This window comes from Mesoplodon bidens (assembly GCF_964165515.1).
Source record: "Mesoplodon bidens genome assembly, chromosome: 17".
NCBI classification, from domain to species: domain Eukaryota; kingdom Metazoa; phylum Chordata; class Mammalia; order Artiodactyla; family Ziphiidae; genus Mesoplodon; species Mesoplodon bidens.
The window spans coordinates 11,272,596-11,293,662 of record NC_138174.1 but is presented as its reverse complement, the minus strand read 5'-3'; the positions used below and the strand labels follow the sequence as shown (position 1 = coordinate 11,293,662).

The window sequence follows — 21,067 nt, the reverse complement described above, 5'->3', positions numbered from 1 at the left end:
TTAGACTTGTCAAATGCTAAAAATATTTAGTATGGCTGCATGGGAAAAGTTACATATCTTCTAATAAAACATAATGATCACAACCACCAGTGAAACTGTGTTAAAAATTAAACTTTAATAAATGTTCATTAAGTCAAATGCAAGCTCTTATTTAATAGGAAAAATGAATTTATCTTAAGCTCTAACTATTGAATTTTTAATGATCAGGAGTAAGTAATGAAGTTTTACGCTATGACATTTGTATTTTATGTGAAAATGGTGCTGTAAGTCAGTGGTCAGCAAACTAGGACCTACAAGTCAAATATAAATAAAGATTTATTGAAACACACCCACACCTACTCCTCTGTGTTACGATATATGGCTGCTTTTTGCAAACAACAGCAAATTTCAATAGTTAGATACCATATAGTCCACAAAACTGAAAATATTTACTATATGATCCATACACAGAATAAATTTGTCAACCACTGCATACCATCATTACTCATATTTATTCCTTAAATACGTATCTGTATATAATGTATGAATATTCTGAAGAACTCCACAAACCTAAACAAAATTACATATCACTCAAACATTAGTTTCAAATGTTTCTATCTCTCTTCATATAGGATTGAAATTCTAAAGGCATCTACATGACGATGTTTCCCTTTGGTAATCTGTATATTGCCAGTGTTTCCTTTTTCACTTATTCCATCCAAAATTCTCTTTTGGCTTTTTATAATTTAAATCTAAGTTAAAGAAAGTAACACAACATTGTTAATCAACTATATTCCAATAAAAAATATTTTTTAAAATCTAAGTTAAAAAGCTCCATATCTTCAGTTCTCATTTCTTTCTTTATTCAACCTCCTCCTTCCTAACTCTTCCCCTCTACTCCATTACAATTTTTAGCAAGAATATTATACAATCAAGTAATAGAAGACATTACTCAACAGTTGACACCAACCACGTTTTCTCCCAGTAGGAAGTGGGAGAAAAGGTTCTCGCTATTAGGAAGCAATTTATTCAAAGAACGTAAAATTAGCTATGTTGTACAACCAGGTATAGGTACAATTAGCTAATGGACCAAAATAACAGAAATACAGAGACAGAGGCAATGAAGAAAAGTTTCTACAATTGAATGAATTCCAAAGTCTGTTGAGAACAGTCTAAGAAATAAGTACCATAGTTTCAAATTCCAAACTGCAAAGATCAAAACTGCACAGGTAATAATTTTGTAAGTAGAACCTCAAAATGTCAGTATCTTTATTGTATATTCATTATAAAATAAAAAATAAGCAAATTGGGGTAGTGACATATTATTTAAATCATACTATTTATTGAAACTTCATTAATTACTTTCTCTATTTTGATAGAGATCTAGTTTTAAAATTTGGAAGACTAGTAATGTAAATATTTCAAATCTATACAAATTTTCATGTCTACTGCTAATTTTTTATAAAGGTCATTTTTGTTCTACAGAAATTTTTAAAACAATATTATATTTAAAGTAAATTTCAGTATAACATTTTAAAATTTCCTGACAAGAAATGTTAATTTATAAGACATAAAAAAATTTATAGGATGAAGAAAAATGCCAGGATGAAAAATTAAGTCAGTCTTTAATGCATAGAAGAGGGAAAAAACAAAACAAAGCCTCTTCCTGCCTCAATATTAGAATGTATTTTTAACATCTCATATAACTCTCAATTTATCAGAATTTGGTATAAATCATGAGAGGAAATCAGAGATTAAAGAGAAAGGATGGTATGTTAATCTCACAGGATACCTGCACTCTTCACACACCATCAACTATTTTTCTTCCTGATTCAATTTCCTTGGTCAGCTGCTAATATCATGAAGGCCCTAATTAGGACCTGTTCTGCTGCACTCCCTGCCGAACTAGCCTTCTTGCCTTTGGAGACCCGAATAAATTCATGGATGAAATAGAAGTATATGTGCCTGTGAGGGGGAGGTGTGCTGAGGATACATTCTTTTTGCTGCCAATATTTAAGTTTCAGTGCTGCTCCAGGGGTGGTGGCAAAGGGACAGTGAGAAAGAGTCATGTAGAGAAAACTTGTTAATGATGAAATAAAGCCAGAAATCAATTTGGAAACTCTGCCTCATCAAGTAAAAACATCTTAATAAAACAGCAAGTTTCCCTCTGGAAAACGATAGATTTTGGGCTTATGGATGAGTTTCCAATGTGGTAGCAAGAACACAGTTAATATGAGAAGCAGAATTCTATATTCTTTCCCTTCTGAGCAATTAGCTATGGAGTCTGTTTTTCTAAAAATATGAATCAGATTTTTTTAAAAGAGTTAAAATATAGTTATTTTATTTATCTACTATATTTTAAATGACATAAGTAACATTATTTCAAACTTATATTAATACATTTCAATGTTTTATTAGAGAAAGTCTATATTTTTAAAAAATAAATGTTGAACCAGTAAATCATATCACATGAAAATTCTAAAAGATGCCATATGGCTAACATAAGGTTTTTTGAGGTTTTTAAGGCTTATGAAATTTTTCAGGTACAGAAAAGAATGTCATTTATACTTTTTCTATCTGAGGTACCTATGTTTTAAATAAGAAACACTCTAAGAATTCAATCATTTGATTCTCTTTTTGAAGCAAATTACTGGCTTCAAGATTAAATCTCAGAGATCAGAAGTATAATACTCCTATATATCATTTAAAATAATATTAAGTTTAAAGATAATATTTCAAGCAAGTCATATGAGACTGAATGTCTAAAGATGACTTTTTCTAAATTTAGATTCGACTCTAATTATCATACAATAAACATGTACTTGTATTTAGAACTTCAAGATTTACAGAACAAAGATTTTAACAGTTTATTATAATGTAGATTTGAAGAGAGAAACAATATAGGAAATAAAGCTAAATCATTCATAGTTATTGCTCTTCCTAAGGCATGTTCATCAGAATTACCAGAGAAATATGTTCATAAATGCACACAGCTGGAACCCAAGACTGACAATTAAAAGAGGTGAGAATATAAATATATATAATTTTAAATTATATGGTTAACAAGTTTCCTTGTTTATAGTATAGAACACCACTGACACACTCTAGTAATGTAATTATAAAACATAACCACTAGATGGAGGCAAAGTACTTACAGTTGGTGATGTTGCAGCAGAGAGCAAAGGTAAAATTCCTCCACAAGCAATGATGATGTTGTCTACCATTTGGGAAATGAGGTGAATTGTGTTATGTACAAAAATAATATTTTCATTGCTATTGACAAAATCCATTACAGACTTTGTGGAATGGCTAAAATAGCAGAAAAACAAAGCAGAAATGAACATTTCTTTGGCTTAAGAATAAATTTAGATTTTATTTATAATGTCATTTTTAAAGTGAAAAATAAGAGCTAGACAAATTTAAAATGGAGTTATTAGAAAAGAAAATAATTTACAATTGAGATGTCATATTACCAAAAACTTAGCATTCATTTCGGCATGGATTTTTTGTGTGTGTCCAAGTATAATAATTTATTATTTTGTTTCTGCTTTTAAAATACAGTGTATTAACTTGATTCAAAGACATATGACTAGGTTAATGAATTTGGCTAAAAAAATTTATTTTTGCCAAAGCTGGTTGTTTGGTATTGAAAGGCAGAACAAATGAATAGTTAGCTGACAATTTGTTGTATCACCAGACTGCAGCTCCAGCTTTGACCAGCTGTACTGAAAATGTATACTGCTAGCCACAGAAGTGATACGATAGGGGAGTATAAGTGAGTCAGTAAAATTCAAGTACTTACTGAATAAAAAAAGGAAAAAAGACCTCAAAGGTGAGCAGTGCAGCTCTGCCATACAAAACATTCACAATAGATTCTCAGAGAAATACACTGCTTTAATTTGGGATCGGTCAAGAATATGAACTATTCTCTAACAGAAAAAAAAGAGATTACTCCATGATCAAATTTAAGTCAATGATTCTCACCTTTTAAGAACTGCAAAATATCATCTAATATATCTTAGATCTCAGGATGTTTTCTCTTGTCCTAAAAATTAAAGTACTATCTATCTTTTATATTTTTTAAAATTATGTAAAATTCTGCCTGGGAAATTTTATGAGAGTCCATGAAAGAAAACACAGAAAGACACACACAGTATTAAGGGATGGAAAGTTGAGTATCATTCATTTGGGGGATACTAACATTGCAATTAGTAAATTACACTGTATCTCTCCATACACTGATACTCATGTTAGTAGTAACCTATTTCATGGTATTCCAGTCTCCTTATTTACCATCCCTAGGTAACTTAGCATATAACATTAGCAATGGAAAAACCATTGTTTCTATCACATAAGTAGACTAAGGACAAACTGACCAAATAAAATCAGAACTAAAAACTTTCTATGGCAGACACTGATTGCTTGCATGATAGTTATTCCTTATTCCCTGCTAACACAATCTAGATTTTGTTCTATTGTTGAGCTACATCTGGTACAGGAAAGACTGGCTTCACCACAGCTACTAGGTTGGTAATCAGTATTGCTCCACGGAGGCCAATCATTACAATCCCATTCCCTTTTGCTGGTGACTCAGAGAATAGCATATGATCCTACTGACACATGAGACAGAAGAAGGAAATTTCTTGAGGGGCTTCTTTTAGAAAAAAGAGAAGAAGAAGAAGAGAATAAGAGGAAGAGGAGAAGAAGAAAGAGGAGAGAGAGGAGGAGGGAGAGAGAGAGACAGGGAAGAGGAGGAAGGAAGAAGGGGGTGAAAGAGGAAGAAGAGTCCTGCCCTCTAGTTGGGGTAAGTTTCCTGTGTTGAATTGATTCTGGGAGCTGAAGCAGCCACCTTGAATCTTAGAAGGATAACTAGGAGAAGCAGAGAAACTCATTTAAGTCCACTGTTAAGAAACTCACTCATAGTCCATTGTGCCACTGATTGTTCAAGTCACTGACGCTGGGGTACTGTTACTGACAGACATCAACTACCTAATTTATCTGCATGAACACATGACACTCTCATAACTGATTAATGTGTTGCATATTTGCCATTAGAAAATTAAATTGAAGTTGAGGCCAGGTAATTTTAAAATTTATGCAGACTTTGGTTTCTTTCTTTAAACTTATTCAATTTATTTGAACTGAAAAAATAAAACAACTGAACTGTTTTCTTCACTGTTTTCCTTAAATGATTATATTTGAAATGATATCCACTTACCATGTAAATGGTATAAGCTCTAAAAATAGATGTCATAAGCTGATTTTAAATTTTATTTTAGCACTATGTGTTAAATCGTATCACCAAGAATAAATGTAGTACGTGGTATTAATTTTAACAGGGAAAGATAAAAATGTAGAAATTTATTTGAACCAGTACTGAACCTTTTCTTGGTTAAAACTTTTTTATAATAACCTGGCAATGCCAGATTTCAAAAATTGGCTAATTAACTGTCTTAAGCCTAAATTCTTGGTTAGCCTTTAATTTGACCCACCCCAGGACTTATAATCATTATGAAAATATTTATGTTTATATAAAAATGTTCAATATTTGATTATTTTTAATAAATTTAATTTGTGAGATTTTTAATGATATAATTTGCTTATTAATCAGTCGATGCCACCAATTTAAAATATTCACTTTTCAACTGAAAGTAGTCTTATTTATAGAAAAGAAGTATTTCTACCTCCTCCAAACATGTACATCTGTTTCTAATGCAAATAGCAAATCGGTGAGAAGTCGCTGGTGCATTGGAGACCATTTAAACTCAGGAATACGAAACATTGTAGTGCGTGGACCTGGGCTGAACTGGCGCCGCTGTTCCTCAGTCATTGGCATTCCTCGAAATCCTAAATCAACTCTGAGATCTCTGTCTTGTTGCGTGATAGACCGACCCTGAACAGCCTGGAGACAGAAAAGGGGAACATTTGTAGAGTGAAAAAGAAACACCTGATTTCAAAATGAAAATAGTCAGTACAGTTAAGTGAGTAAAGCTTTTGCATATGACTTTAGTAGGTTAGTATATTTTACATTTATTATTCACCTGGTGATTCCCTGCACAGGAACCTTTTTGAGAAGAAAAAGCTATTATTATTTTTTTTATTTTGCTGCTTCAGAAACTAGGCAAGGTAACCTAAAACTTAAGTTTAACACCAAAGTTCACATTGAAAACCAGATCCTCTCTAACCCTCTTTATGAGTCTTTACATTAGACCACATTTCTTCCTTATAAAAGTAAGCCTATACTCAAAATGAAGAATACTGGGTATATGTCATCAACTAATTGTAATTAGAAACACAAGATTAAAAGAAATATTACTTGTACAGATTCAAGTCAACTTCAAAGTCTATTTCACTCAAAATACTTCGATTTAGAAAAATAAATGCCTTTTCTATGTTAGAAAACCAGATAAATGCCTGTGAACTTTGAGTGAAAACCAGGCAAGCCTAGAGATTATTATGCTCAGTAAACAATGCACCATGCTTTCCTTTATTTTAAACCTGGACTTAATTCAGTATTTCCATCCCCCGCCAATTATCACTGTAGCACAACTGCCACAAAAATGGAAATGGCAGTATTTAGTAGAGAAAAAAAAAAATCTTTTCCACACACAGAATGTATTTTCGAAGATTCTGAGTACAAAGACACTAGTGAGGTATGGTTTACTCTCTGTAACCTAACTCTAATGGACACATGTTAAATGATTCTTTGATGACATTAAAAGGTGAATGGAGGGCTTCCCTGGTGGCAGTGGTTGAGAGTCCGCCTGCCGATGCAAGGGACACGGGTTCGTGACCCGGTCTGGGAAGATCCCACATGCCATGGAGCGGCTGGGCCCATGAGCCATGGCCACTGGGCCTGCATGTCCGGAGCCTGTGCTCCACAACAGGAGAGGCCACAACAGTGAGAGGCCCGCGTACCGCAAAAAAAAAAAAAAAAAAAAAAGGTGAATGGAAAACCTAGGCAATAACAACAAAAAACAAGTTTTAAAGGGTAAAAGTTTTCTTCAATTCTTAACCATAAGGTATTATCTAGTCTAGAAAATAAGTAAGTATAAACTCAGTGCTCAACAATTAAAATTCATATCAGAAAACATCATCTGTTTTTAGCTTTAGTATGGTGAGGCCCAAACTGCAGCACTAACATTTCCTCACCACCAAGCCTGAGAATCTCTAATTTTCCCATATGAATCCCTATCCATGTGGCTATAAAGAAAATTCTCACTGTTAATAATTCCAAATTTTCTCAGCCATATTACCTACCTCACAGGGTTGTTGTGAGGATTAAATCTGATAACATATAGCACAGTGCCTGGAACATAGTAGGCACTTGATAAAAACAGTTCCCTTTTCCCTTCCCCTTCATTTCATTTATCAGTTCAATCTGGGCTCCAAGTCCTCTTTTCTATAATCCACAGAACAGGGTTGGGCCTAAAGCTCAAAAGGTTAAAGTTAATCAAGTATTCAGAATGAAGATCTCGAATACAAATGTGTAAATGTAGTCACAGAGCCATAAAATGTTCAAACTGGTAGAGACCTTAAAGGTCATATTTCAATCTGGTACAATCTCTTGCACTGCGTGAGAAAATTCAGGCCCAGAGAGGTTGAGCAAAGTTACACAGATAGAGTGTGGCAGAGCTGGATATATGATTCAGGTATTTTAAATGTCTTTTATATATAGAACCACACAACTCAATGCCATAAATTATTATGCTATCATAATTAAATATAAACATGGTGTGACTGGTAAGAAATTACTCTGCTTTGGTGCTAACAACTCTGTATCTATTCAACGCATCTTTAGAACACATGTAGGATGACTTACTTGCGTCGTAGCAGTGGTCTGGATTTTACGGATTTCCTTTCCTGATTCTTTGCCATCATCGGATCTCTCAGTGTCTGAAATTACACTTCCTGCATCAATATTTGGTACAATTCTGCTACCAGAAGATTCAGTTTCCAGAGTCGTAGCAGTCATTTCAGCATACTCTAACCCTTTAGATGATGATGCTAAGTCTCTTTCAGAAATACTGCTCATTCCATCTGAAGTTGTATGGATTTTGAACTCTTTTTCTTCTATTATGCTTGATGTACAAGTTAAGTCTACACTACCAGTCATGTGAGCAAGCAATCCAAGATCATCACCAACACCAAGATGTACTTGCGTGTCCTGAATATTTGGAATAATGTGATTGCTAGAAAGTTCAGGAAGGAGTTTCTCCTCCTGTTTGGGTATTTTATCAAAGAGAAATGATGTGCTACTGTTGGGAAGTTCATCCTTCTCATCTGCTAATGTTATCAATGGACCGTTATCCTTTTCCTCATTTTTTTTAATGATACCAACACTTCCATGTACATTGTTCTGGAGTTTCTCAACAGCAGCACTGTATACATTATCCAACAAAGATTCAACCTCCACAAGAGCACCATTCTCTCCACCTACTAAAGTTTCTGGTGATAAATCCATATCATCAAGCTTCACTTCTGTTGCTTCCACTTTCTCTGCTTTTATATCAACTAAAAGATCATGCACTTCCACATGTACAGCACTTCCCGGTCTATCTGAATTTCCAAGAATATCATCTGACACTTTTGTTGACATGAGCAAGTCTCTATTGTCTGTGCTGACAGGGTAATCTGTCTCACTTTCTGGGCTCTGGCTTTGTGAAAGGTCTTCTATCTCTCGAATTTCCATTCCACCTTTTGCTCCTGTTGTCTGCGATGAGAGGCCAGAGATGGTGCTCACATTCCCTTTCTTTCCCTTTTTAATATTTTCCTCCTCTTGTCTCTGATATTCTTCATACATTTTAGCTAGGTATTCCTTATGTGCTTCATAAGTGACCTTAGGAATGGATAAAGAAAACATTAAGGCATTTTGTATATATTAAGAAGAAAAAATGACAAATAAAATTATGATAATAATAGCAAAAATGGTGTAAATAATTTTAAGATTTCAAACATAGTGCATATTAATCCTAAGACAAATGCTTAGTTTCATCAAGTAATTGGAATATCATCAAAATAGTCATATATGACTTATTATATGACTTGTCCAAAAACACACAGTTAGGTAAACTAGCATTATTAAAGTTTTTTAAATAAAATGATATTTTCTTTTAGGTGAAGTATTTCAATGTTACCCTAGTTAATATGCCAGCTGAACTCCTACATATTCGGGTTATTTGAGCTAAAACAGAGAACTGGCTAATAATATACAATACCCAAAGTACTATTACTACATCAGTTTTCTATGACTCATATGTGTGACTATTGCAACAAGTGAGGTAAAAAAAAGACAACACATACCTATAAACATATAGTTATAAAATGTTAAAACTTTAAAATTTTATCTTTATATAGGCTACTTTAGTTTGTTAATTTACATAGGCTTGTTTAGGAATAATCAGTATATAGTTAGGAATAATCAATATATATTTATTGCACAAAGATTTGCAATGAGCTTCCCTATAAAATACTATTTTCAAACTTATTAGTGCAATGATAAAAGTGAGTTGCCAGGGCTTCCCTGGTGGCGCAGTGGTTGAGAGTCCGCCTGCTGAGGCAGGGGACACGGGTTCGTGCCCCAGACCGGGAAGATCCCACATGCCGCGGAGCGGCTAGGTCCATGAACCATGGCCGGGGAGCCTGCGCGTCCGGAGCCTGTGCCCCTCAACGGGAGAGGCCACAACAGCGAGAGGCCCGCATACCACACACACACACAAAAAAAGGTGCCAATATATTATAAAATATAAATTTGTAACAGAAATAAAAGGTCTTTAAAATTTAAAAAAGTTCAAAATCCTTCCTATAGACACATATGATATTAATTGATATTTAAATGATACTATGACAGAATTTTAGGTTGAGGGACCTTTCTTGGAAGATTATCTTAATATAAAACCCCCTTATTTTACAGAAAAGGAAATCAAGTCCCAAAAGCAGGGTTGGTAAACTATGGTCCATGAGTCAAATCTGCTTATCACCTGTTTTGGTAAATAAAATTTTATTAGAACACAGCCATGTTCATTCTTTACATATTGTCTATGGCTATTTTCATACTGCATGACAGAGTTGAGTAGTTGCATCAGAGGCTGTACAGCCCACAAAGTCTAAAATATTTACTATCTGCATCTTTAAAAACATTTTTCTACACAAAAGGATTAAATGAGTTTCCTAATGCCACGAAACTGAATTGTGGCATAGACTGAATCAAAAGCCAACAACTTCTGACACCCATCCTTTTCCTATGACACCACAAGATAAGATATATTAACTCTGAATTTCCAGAATCTAAGGTGTACATACTCTAAACTTTAATTGACTACTTCCTTTTACCAAAAACCAGACCATATTTAAAATATAAACATATAGATTCTTATCATTAAAAATAAAGATAATGCAATTAAAAACAATACTAAACTTAAATACTTTAAATGTATTTATTATTCATTTGGAAATTAAAACAAGTTCTGATTACTTTAAAAAGGATTAAAAAGTATATATAGGGCTTCCCTGGTGGCGCAGTGGTTGAGAGTCCACCTGCCGATGCAGGGGACACGGGTTCGTGCCCCGGTCTGGGAGGATCCCACATGCCGCGGAGCGGCTTGGCCCACGAGCCATGGCCGTTGAGCCTGCGTGTCCGGAGCCTGTGCTCCGCAACGGGAGAGGCCACAACAGTGAGAGGCCCACATACCGCAAAAAAAAAAAAAAAAGTATATATAAGACTCCGTTTCATGAGTAAGAACCAGTAGGGATGTCTGGGTTAGAAGGCTCAGATGCCAGCTCTCAGATCTGCTAGAAAAAGTATGTGGGGGGTGCCTCGAGAGTGTAAACTTCCTAATTTATAAACCTGAAGTTTCAATTATAGGGTCCCTAAAATACTTCAAGCTTTAAAAGTGTATGAACCGGGCTTCCCTGGTGGCGCAGTGGTTGAGAGTCCGCCTGCCGATGCGGGGGACGAGGGTTCGTGCCCCGGTCTGGGAGGATCCCACATGCTGCGGAGCGGCTGGGCCTGTGAGCCGTGGCCGCTGAGCCTGCGTGTCCGGGGCCTGTGCTCCGCAATGGGGGAGGCCGCAGGGGTGAGAGGCCCGCGTACCGCAAAAAAAAAAAAAAGTGTATGAACCGAGAGAGAAAAAACAAAAACAGAAACAAGAACGGAAAAGAAAGAAAATTGGCATAAAGGAATCAGCCATAATGCAAGATGCCCACAAGATGGCACCAGATGAGTGTCTACAGGCATTTAATCCATAGCTGAAATCCTGATGATGTAAAATGTTAAATCCCTTGTTACCTTGGAATGGGCTATTGAGAGTGTATCCACCCAAACTCTCCAGCCTCCCCATTCATATTTGATTGCATGATACAAAAGAATCCGGAAGATATTGTAGACCATCTCCGTAATCTTCTGTTCCTCAGAATTTTTAGGATTGATATAGCCAAGAGAAAACATCCAATCCTGCCACACTGAACACTGCAATAAGCATCTAGTGGGGGAAAAAAATCATTAAAAATTGCTAAATTATATTAGAATTCACTATTTTGAAGTTGAGATAAATAGTGAAAATATGATCTGACTTAGATAAAGCAAGGTATACAGTCATTCTGCATATTTAATATTTAACCTGGAATGACTTTTCCCATTCTTCTACTTGGAAAAATCTGTATTATCATTTAAAATTGCTCTCCCAACTCTCCCAGTGAGATTTAGCTATTGTTTCGCTACTCCCTCATCACATGTAGCACTCACAAGGCACTTAACATATTAGAAATTAATCATTGCTTCACTGTTATCTTTCCCACTGAATTGCACTAAGACTGTACACCAAGACAACCTGTGCAGCACAGTGCTTTATACATGGCAGACATTCAATCAGTAGTTGTTAAATTTAAGACTCATGCAGCAACCATGGCTTCATACTGTACCCCATGTCCTAGCTAACCAGCTTTAGAATGCATGACAATAATCAGTTATCAGACAAAGCTGAGAAAAGCACAGATGATCTCAGCAAATCCAACATCATTACATTTAAACTACTGTTGGTGGTAGACAGTTATCAGGAAAAGGGATGGTATATTTTAAATAAGGATTTTTGGATATTTATGTTTATATATAAAGTTAAAATATAATAACCATAAAGTTAAATAAAGTCATATAAAAATAAATAAAAGTATGCAGATTATATAAAAGAAACAAATGCCTTTTCTAATGATTGAAAGTATTTAGCAAAATAGGAAAGATTTGAAAATTTTTTCTTTGAAAGATTGAAAATAAAGGAGAGAAAATAAGATTAGTTAGGAAATAAAGTTTTGTTATAGTATTCAAGCTGCTCACCTTCTATTCTCCCGGCTGTTACTGAAAAGTTTTATCATATCAGATAAAAACAAACGACGAACTTCCATCAGTTCTGCACTCGGTGTAGAGTTTTTTAACAAAGTTGCCACCACCTTAAGAATCACTGCAAATGAACAAAAAATTATAGTAAAGATTTATAACTACATCATATCTTCTGCTCAAAAAATATTTACTGATTTTCAACTAAGTGCTTAGCACTATGGTAGGTGAGTTTTAAGTGTCATAAATGAAACTATGTGAACGCCATACTGACTGAGGTGGTTAGCAAAAATTTTGATTTATTTTCACATGTTACCATGTTACTACTGCATTACAATAAAGAATTGCTGGTTTGCTCACTTGGATTCTGAATTTTCACTGTAGAATCTGGCTCTGGATGTGGTTTGTGTACAACTTGAGTACATACTTGCTCTGTCAAAATCTGAAAGATGAAGAATTTGAATTTCATTTAGAAAATAAATTTATAATTACAAATTATAGATATACAAAGACTCTGCAAAAAAATGTCAATTGTTCAAATCAAAAGAAGCATCTCTTTTAAGGGTCTTCTAGTGAATTCCACATACTTCTAAACTCTTTAATTCTATAGTCTTCAAATTTTTACAGATAAAGACAAAACCAGGACCAGTATCTATAGAAGGAAAGATTAATTAGGAACTCCAAGAATTAACTCCGTTTGAAATCACTTTTCAGTGTACATCTTTAATACTTTTAAGTCGTGAACTGTAAACATTTGACTGTTATTTCATCATTAATAAAAAAAAACTTAGAAAATCAGTAAGAAAATAATGTCTGAGCCTGGGTCCTAACTTCAAGTGAAGTGTGATATGGGAAAAATCTTTATAAAAAATGTGGCTCATTGTCACTTACCAATGAGTTTTTTTTTAAACTTCTTTCAAATAACAAAAAATGACAAAAGTTGACCAAATAAAGGAAAGACAGACTCTAAACCATTTACTAATTTTTCCACTAACACCCAGGCTCTATGAGTACAGGATTCTTATACATCTTTTTCACTGCTACATTCCTAGCAATTAGCAAAGTGCCTAACACACTGCCAGCAGTCAATAAACATTTGTTACATTTAAGAATGAATAACTTAATTATATGTAAAATATGGATATATGACTCTTCACTGTATTTCAGGCTATATAGCCTGTGTTTACCTCTATTCTTCCATATATTAAAAAATCCAATGAGATTATACTTAATAAAGATATCATTTTATATTATGATTTAATTTCCTGTGTAGGTTAAAATGCTAAGTTCTGAATGAAACTTTTTAAATAGTTTAACCCGAAGTAAGATATAAAAACTTTGAGGAAACTATAAAACTTAGTTGAGAGCTTAGTTGTACATAGCTACTTGTGAAAGTTGGGGATGGAGAGTAAATTAATCAAGAGACAGGTATGATCCTTTCAGATTAGAAAAAGATCATGACATCCAGCAGTGGCATTTTTCTTACCTTTCTGCTCAGACTTAAAAAAAAATAAAAGAAGATAGGACATTTACTTAGGTGTATTAAGAATGTATATCAAAAAGGTATTGACTTGAAATAAAAACTAACCTACTATTATTAAAATGATAAATATAGGGCACAAATACCCCTTTCTTCGCTGCCATACTTTTATTGAAACACTTGGTTGTTTAAACAGTGCCTCAGAATTTTCTGAACAGAGCACTAGAGACATGCACTATTCATCAGTTGGACCTGACAAAAAAGGGATAAAAATTTCTTTGAAAACCATACACCAAAGAACAATTGGTGGTTGGTATATGCCTACAAGGAGTTTTCACACCAACCTGCCCAAAAAGTCCTGGTGTAGACCTACAGCCCAGTCAACAAGATCCCAAGAATTCTGGTTACAAATACAGAGATTCAAACTAACTACAGACAAGCTTGGAAAAGATTATGCCATACTCTTCCATGATACAGAACTGTCAAAACTTTTTCACCCCAAAAAGAAGAAAGCTCACTGTACAGAAAACAAAATTTATCTCAAAGAACCTTCATTCAGTTTTATATTGTTGTCCTTTTAAACCCCTATTTGATCATCTAAGAATGAGGGTAATAACTGCCTTGCCTATCTAATAAAGCTGGTAGGAGGATCAAATAGGGCTAAATATGTAAAAGTGTTTTGAAAACTATATGTCATAGTTTATTTAAATATGAGTTTAATTACAAAAATATATTTAGAAATTCAATTCAGCATGTATTTATAAGAACCAGTTAGGTGCCAACATTCTGCTACATATTTGAAATGGGAAACATAGTTGCTAGGTAGAACTATATTTCTAGAAAAAAACATTTAATCAATATTGAGGAGACAGGCCCAAATCTGAATAAAGACACAGACCTACTAGAGCATGGACTTGAGGATATGGGGAGGGGGAAGGGTAAGCTGTGACAAAATGAGAGAGTGGCATGGACATATATACACTACCAAACATAAAATAGATTGCTAGTGGGAAGCAGCCGCACAGCACAGGGAGATCAGCTAGGTGGTTTGTGACCACCTAGAGGGGTGGGATAGGGAGGATGGGAGGGAGGGAGACGCAAGAGGGAAGAGATATGGGAACATATGTATATGTATAACTGATTCACTTCATTATAAAGCAGAAACTAACACACCATTGTAAAGCAATTATACTCCAATAAAGATGTTAAAAAAAAAAAGAACCTATGTGAGTTTTAAAAGAGGGGGAGGGAAATAAATAAGAAGGCAAGGAGAGATGAATGTATATATAAACACTTAATGAAAGGATAGGATTCAAGATGGGCCATGAAGTTTGATTGGACTTGGTTAGAGACATGCATAGGAAATTAACCCTGCCCCCGCACCATAACAAAATAGGATGGAGGGTTCAGAGCCAGATACGGACATGAAATCCAATGTGTATTTACCCCTTATAACACATCTCAATTCACACAAGCTCAACAGCCAAATGTGGCTATCATATTGGACAAGGCTGGGAAACAATGAATTAAATCATGGAGGTAACTTGATAAATATGCTATTTATGGACACAGATCTGAGTCCAGCATTCTACATTTAAGCATTATTTTATAAATGGTATTATCTCGTAATTCATGGGTCACAGAAAGACTTCAGGCTTAAGCAGGAGCAACTGGAGCTTCCTCTCTGACCTACTGACTTCCCGGACTTATCAAGCATAAATCATTTTGGATTAGTAGGCTCGACTTACGAGACAGGAATAGTACTGGTTTATTTCTTAAAATGGCAAACTATTAACCCCACTGTTACATCCAACTGCTGCTGTAGGTATTCAGGGGGTCAGAAAACCTCTGTATTTATACAGTTTGGACAAGCTCTATTACTTTTTTGACTCTTGGTTTCTTTATCTGTGAAAAGAATGTTTGAATAAGATGATATTTAACATACTACCTACACATAAGATTCTATAATTTTGAAAAAAAAGTTTTATTATGAGATACTTAAAGGTTTTAAAGTTACTACCCCTTTGTAAAAAAAACTGTGTCCAGTAATGTTATACCCTTACTGAAAAAGATAAAGTGAAATACACATTAAAAAAATCAGTTCATTATTTCCATGGGAAACAGCTCTTCAGATGACAAGATCCCATACCTGACGGCCTCTGTCTACGGTAAGTGTTGAACTGAATTATAGGAATAGTATGTAAAGAGAAATAGTAAATCCAAACCTACAAAGTAAAATTAATATCACAATATTTTAAAAAAGCATTGTTTCAATAAACATATATTGTTGTTCAGACAGATCTACAAGTATATTAAATAGAAAAATCTAGTTTTGTCTTCAGGAGACATATTCTACAATCTAACAAAAAATTTTAAGTGTATTAGGAAGTGCTACAAATCATTAAGAAAACATAATAATCCATAATTCAGAGATGGAGTAACAAAGTAAAAATAAAGCAAATAAAATGTAAGATACAAATTTTACAAATATTATAATCCTCAAGAAAATATTTGTATAAAGAATAGCCTTGAGTAATTTCAAAGAGGATTCATTAAAGCCAACTCATTTCATTATATGATCTATAAGAATAAATTCACCTCAGGAAACTAGGAGATAGGGATGTTTTTTCAATTAAATTTTCTTTTGTTTTTAGAATAATTTAAATAGATTTTTAGATCTTCAAAGCTTATGCAATGTTGTCTGACATATCCTGCTAAAAACTCTAAATTACTTTGTCCTTTAATATTTACTGTTTATTTTATCATAGGCATCTTATCAGATTTAGAATTTTAAAGATCACAGTGACATAATCTTTACAATAACTGAACTCCCAAACACTTTGTGAAAACTACACATTCTAAAATATCATTATCAATACGGTAGGTTTGACAGAGTTCTTTATTATTTCTGTACTTGATTTTATACCTTTCTACAGTTGTAGTAATATGTGTTCTGATACAATGTTTGGAGTTAAGGTAATTTCCTCAAACCAAAAAAGAAAATGAAGATAAAATGAGCTTTCAAACTGCAGATTATCAACCAACTAATTCTTGCTAGGGGTACAGGCCTTGGTTAATGTTCACATAGTAAATCAAACTCAAGTTAGTTGAATTTTCTTTCTTTAGTTAAATTTCACTTACTATTTGATGAGAATTTAAGGTCGAACCTATCACTTGGGTTCTCTTTTTTTTGGGGGGGGGTCATTGGGAATGAGTATTAATTTTTTTACAACCAGATGCCACTCTCCAAAATGATGCAATCTTTAAACTTTGTTGATCTAGAATTAGTCATCCACCATCCTGTCACTGATATTACAATTTGATTTGTTAGTAGTAGTAAACCGTCTTTTGAAGTCCTTTTCTACTTTTTTGTGGAATCAACAGTGCTAAACAATCATACCGTAACCATCTTTCTTTTCTGACCTTTTGTACACTTAACCTTTCTTTTTAGAGTGTCATACTTAACTCAGGGCCCTTCATTCCAATGAACCATGATTATTTTTCTACTTTGAAAGCCTGTATTATTGCCAAATTGGTCAGATGGAGGCCCTGAAAGTTAGTTTCTTCATTATTTCCAAATCTCTGCAGCATCCAATATCCAACATCCAGTATCAGAAGATCCAAACTTTCCCTGACTTTCTCCACCTAAGTTATGGAATCAGAGATAAAATCCGAACACTAAGAGAGTGCCTATGAATATAGATGGTAGTACAGATGCTGCTGCACTTGCTGTTGAGCCACTTTTCAGGAAGACAAGTAGAATTACATATGCATGTATATATACATGGGACATTTTATTTTAAGGTTACAAGCACATGATGATCTTTCAAATTCAACATATAATGTTATGTGGAACTTTTATTTTAATGTAAGGTTTCATTGACTACAAAGACTTTCTACCCTATTAACACTAATAGGTCAAAACAAGCAAGAGTCAGAAATTTGTGGAGGAAAGAGAATGATTAAAAAACATATACAGGCATCATTGACCAGAGCAAGAAAACCAAGGTAAAGATACAAGTTAAACCAAGAAGGAAGAGATATGGGGATATATGTATATGTATAACTGATATGTATAACTGATTCACTTTGTTATAAAGCATAAACTAACACACTGTTGTAAAGCAATTATACTCCAATAAAAACGTTAAAAAAAAAGATACAAGTTAATCAGTATTTGACACTAGCATTCAGAACCCTAATCTGATATTGCAGCAAAGTTTTGATTCAGAGGAGGACTTTAATACTGTCAACTGAAGGTAGAGTCTGATATTTTTTGCCTTATGCACATATACTATGAGAAATGCCTATTTTATGACCATTTATTAGTGGTATGACATAGAGCAAATTATTTAACCTGTGAGCCTCAGTTTGTCTGTTTAAAAAGACAATAAAAATACCAGCTTCATAGCAATATTGTAAGGATTTGAGATAATGTATGTAACGTACTTACCAAGGGGGTTATCATAGTAAGTACTCAAAAAAGGCAGTTACTATTATTAGGGAAATATAATAATATCAGAATAAAGATGCTTTGCATAGGATAGGCCTTTCTATTAGTGCTTATTCAGTTCTGTAGGCAAAATATTGGAGCAATACTAAAATATTACTATAATTTTAAAAAAGCAGCACTCTGTAGGGTAAAGTTTACAAATCATGTAATTTGAGGAATGACTGACACAAAGTAGGAATATTAAGCTTAGATGAAAAAGACAAAGTAGCCAAAAGAGCTTTCTTCATTTATTTAAAGGGCAGCAACTCTTAAATTTACTGATGAGAATATAAAACCAGAGGTAAAAAAATTATGCCCTGTAGGCCAAATCCAGCCTAGCATCTGTTTTGTAAGTACAGTTTTATTAGACAGCCACACTCATCTGATTCATATTTTCTATGGCTACTTCTGAGCCACAACTGCAGAGCTGAGTAGTTGCAACAGAGAGCATATATAACCTGCTACTATAAACTGAATGTTTGTTGTGCCCCCCAAAATTCATATGTTGAAACCTACATTTGCTATGGCTTTTAGCACAACTAGAGTCTCCTTGTATAACAGTCACAATGTTTTGCTATCTACATCTATAACAAAATAACCCACGCTCCACTATATGTTAAAGTGTGAGATGTGAAATCCACTTTTCTCTTGTTTTGACATGATGGATATACACTGTTATTAAAAATATATATGAGGTTGGGCAATACAGGTGGTACGTGAAACAGTGTCCAGTTACCGCATTGTACCGAGCAGCAATGTGAAGATGACAAACGTTCTCTGTTGCAAGTACTCAACTCAGCTACTATAATGCAAAAGCAGCCATTGGCAATATGTAAGGGAATGAGCATGGCTATGTTCCTACAGAACTATTTATGTACACTGAAATCTAAATTTCATATAAGGCTTACATGTCATACATTATTTTTCTTTCGATTACTTTCAACCATTTAAAAACATAAAAACAATCCTTAGCTCAAGGCCCTACAAAGACAGGTGCTTAGAGTTCGCTAATCTTTGCACTAGAGAAAAGAAGTAGGACCTCTGAAAATTAGCTGCAGGAAAGTAAAATGAAGGTTAATATAAGAGAACATTCCTAATATTTTACTGGTATTTAAAATGAGGTAGTACACACATTTCACAGAAAATAATGAACCCAATTTGTATGGCCATCTGTTAGAAATAATTAAGAAAAGGATTTCTGAACTGAGATGATGGGATCTAAAGTTTCTCCAGATACCATTTTTACAAATAATTCTTACCTACATTTTATCCCAGTCTCAACTCTAGGTTAATGTTAGTAGTTGCTACATATCAGAGACAGAGAGAGGGAAAAGTGGGGAGGGTAAGGGGAGGGAAAGAACAAATAAATAATGCATAACGGAGGTGATTTATGTGAGAAAAACTCTGCAAAGGCAATCAGCCAACCCATACTCAAAGAAAATGCCTAGGCCCAACATAAGAAGATTGGCAAATAAATGTACACGGATATGTTTTAAACAAAAATTTTAAAACGTAAGTATGTGTTCATCTTTTTTTTTTAAGGATTACTGCCTTTTTAGATTAACTGACCAACTGCTATTCCAATCACAGAGGGTTTCCACTGCATACATTTAAAATTAGTATCACTTATTTTAAGTTTTTACCTCATAAAGTGTGTTGTACGTGGTGACAGTCACAGTGTTTGTATGCAACATCAGCCTCTCTCCAAGAAGAGTAAAAAGACTGTGGGTATGCATAATTTCAACTTTTCTCCTGGAGAAACAGGGGCAAAAAAAAAAAATCATACTAGGAAACACACTGGATTTTCTAAGCACAAGATGTTAGGATAAGCAGTAAAATCTATAAGCAGATACAGAATTACATAAGTAATGTTTACTAACTTCCATCTACTAAATGACAGTTTATAGCATAGCTGTCTTCTAAAATACCAAGACTACTATTTAAACACCTCTCAAAATGTCTGCACAAACTAAAATGTTAAGTATACAAATTATAAAACATTGTATAAATGTTAACAGCTATAATTTTCAAATTTCTAATAGCTATTTAGGAGTTATTTTCTTAGGTTAAATTATTAGTTTCCCTTAACACAGAGACAACAGAATTTTCAATCCTTTCTGTCCAAAGTCTATGAAATAATCTATGTAAAACTTTAGTAACAAAAATGTATAAGTATGGTTAAAACTGAATAGAAAGCAAAATAATTTGACAGAAGTAAAGGGAACTCATTACTGCTTGTATCTGTGGCTCACTTAACTGTTGGCCCATTTAACTGCTCCCCTACCAAATCCATACTTAGAATAGAAAGCTCTATTAAAGTCCTCCTGGAACACTTAGCTCCAGCCCAGGGAATTACTACATACCTTTCATTCATGTCACTTTCTTAGAAGTCAAGATCTGGAACTTCTTGGCCCCCAACGCTCAGTATTTCATTTCTTACCTTGATTTTCTATTGTCTCCTGTGTGGATTTGGCAACTATAACACAAACTGACTAGGTAATCACCAAACTTTTGTTCCTTTCTTCCTGAGCCCACAGCTATACTATAATTCCAGCCTCTCTTACAGCTATGTGTGGCCACTGAGTTCTAGTCAATGGAGCCCAAGAAGAAAAGTTGTGGATCATTTTTAGGCCTGGGCTACAGAAAAAATATTCATGTACTCTTCCATGCTCTTCCTCAAGGCAGCAACACAGGAGCCTTATGATGAAGACACAGAGGTACTAGATGAAAGAAGCAGTGTGGGTCTCTAAAGCACAGCTTGAAGAAAATCAACTGCTGAGGATACCCA

General features: G+C 34.1%; 1 protein-coding gene across 4 annotated transcripts in view; it reads right to left on the bottom strand.

Moving 5' to 3' along the window:
* NBEA (neurobeachin) overlaps nucleotides 1-21,067 on the bottom strand; it is a 613,622-nt gene that overhangs the window by 430,499 nt on the left and 162,056 nt on the right. For all 4 annotated transcript variants that reach the window (XM_081214387.1, XM_081214388.1, XM_081214389.1 and 1 more), the window contains 7 exons: nucleotides 19,923-20,031; nucleotides 12,668-12,749; nucleotides 12,308-12,431; nucleotides 11,267-11,459; nucleotides 7,802-8,818; nucleotides 5,664-5,881; nucleotides 3,135-3,288 (listed from right to left, as the gene is read on the bottom strand). In XM_081214387.1, coding sequence (XP_081070513.1) covers nucleotides 3,135-3,288; nucleotides 5,664-5,881; nucleotides 7,802-8,818; nucleotides 11,267-11,459; nucleotides 12,308-12,431; nucleotides 12,668-12,749; nucleotides 19,923-20,031 — 1,897 coding nt within the window. The remainder of the gene's footprint in view (nucleotides 1-3,134; nucleotides 3,289-5,663; nucleotides 5,882-7,801; nucleotides 8,819-11,266; nucleotides 11,460-12,307; nucleotides 12,432-12,667; nucleotides 12,750-19,922; nucleotides 20,032-21,067) is intronic.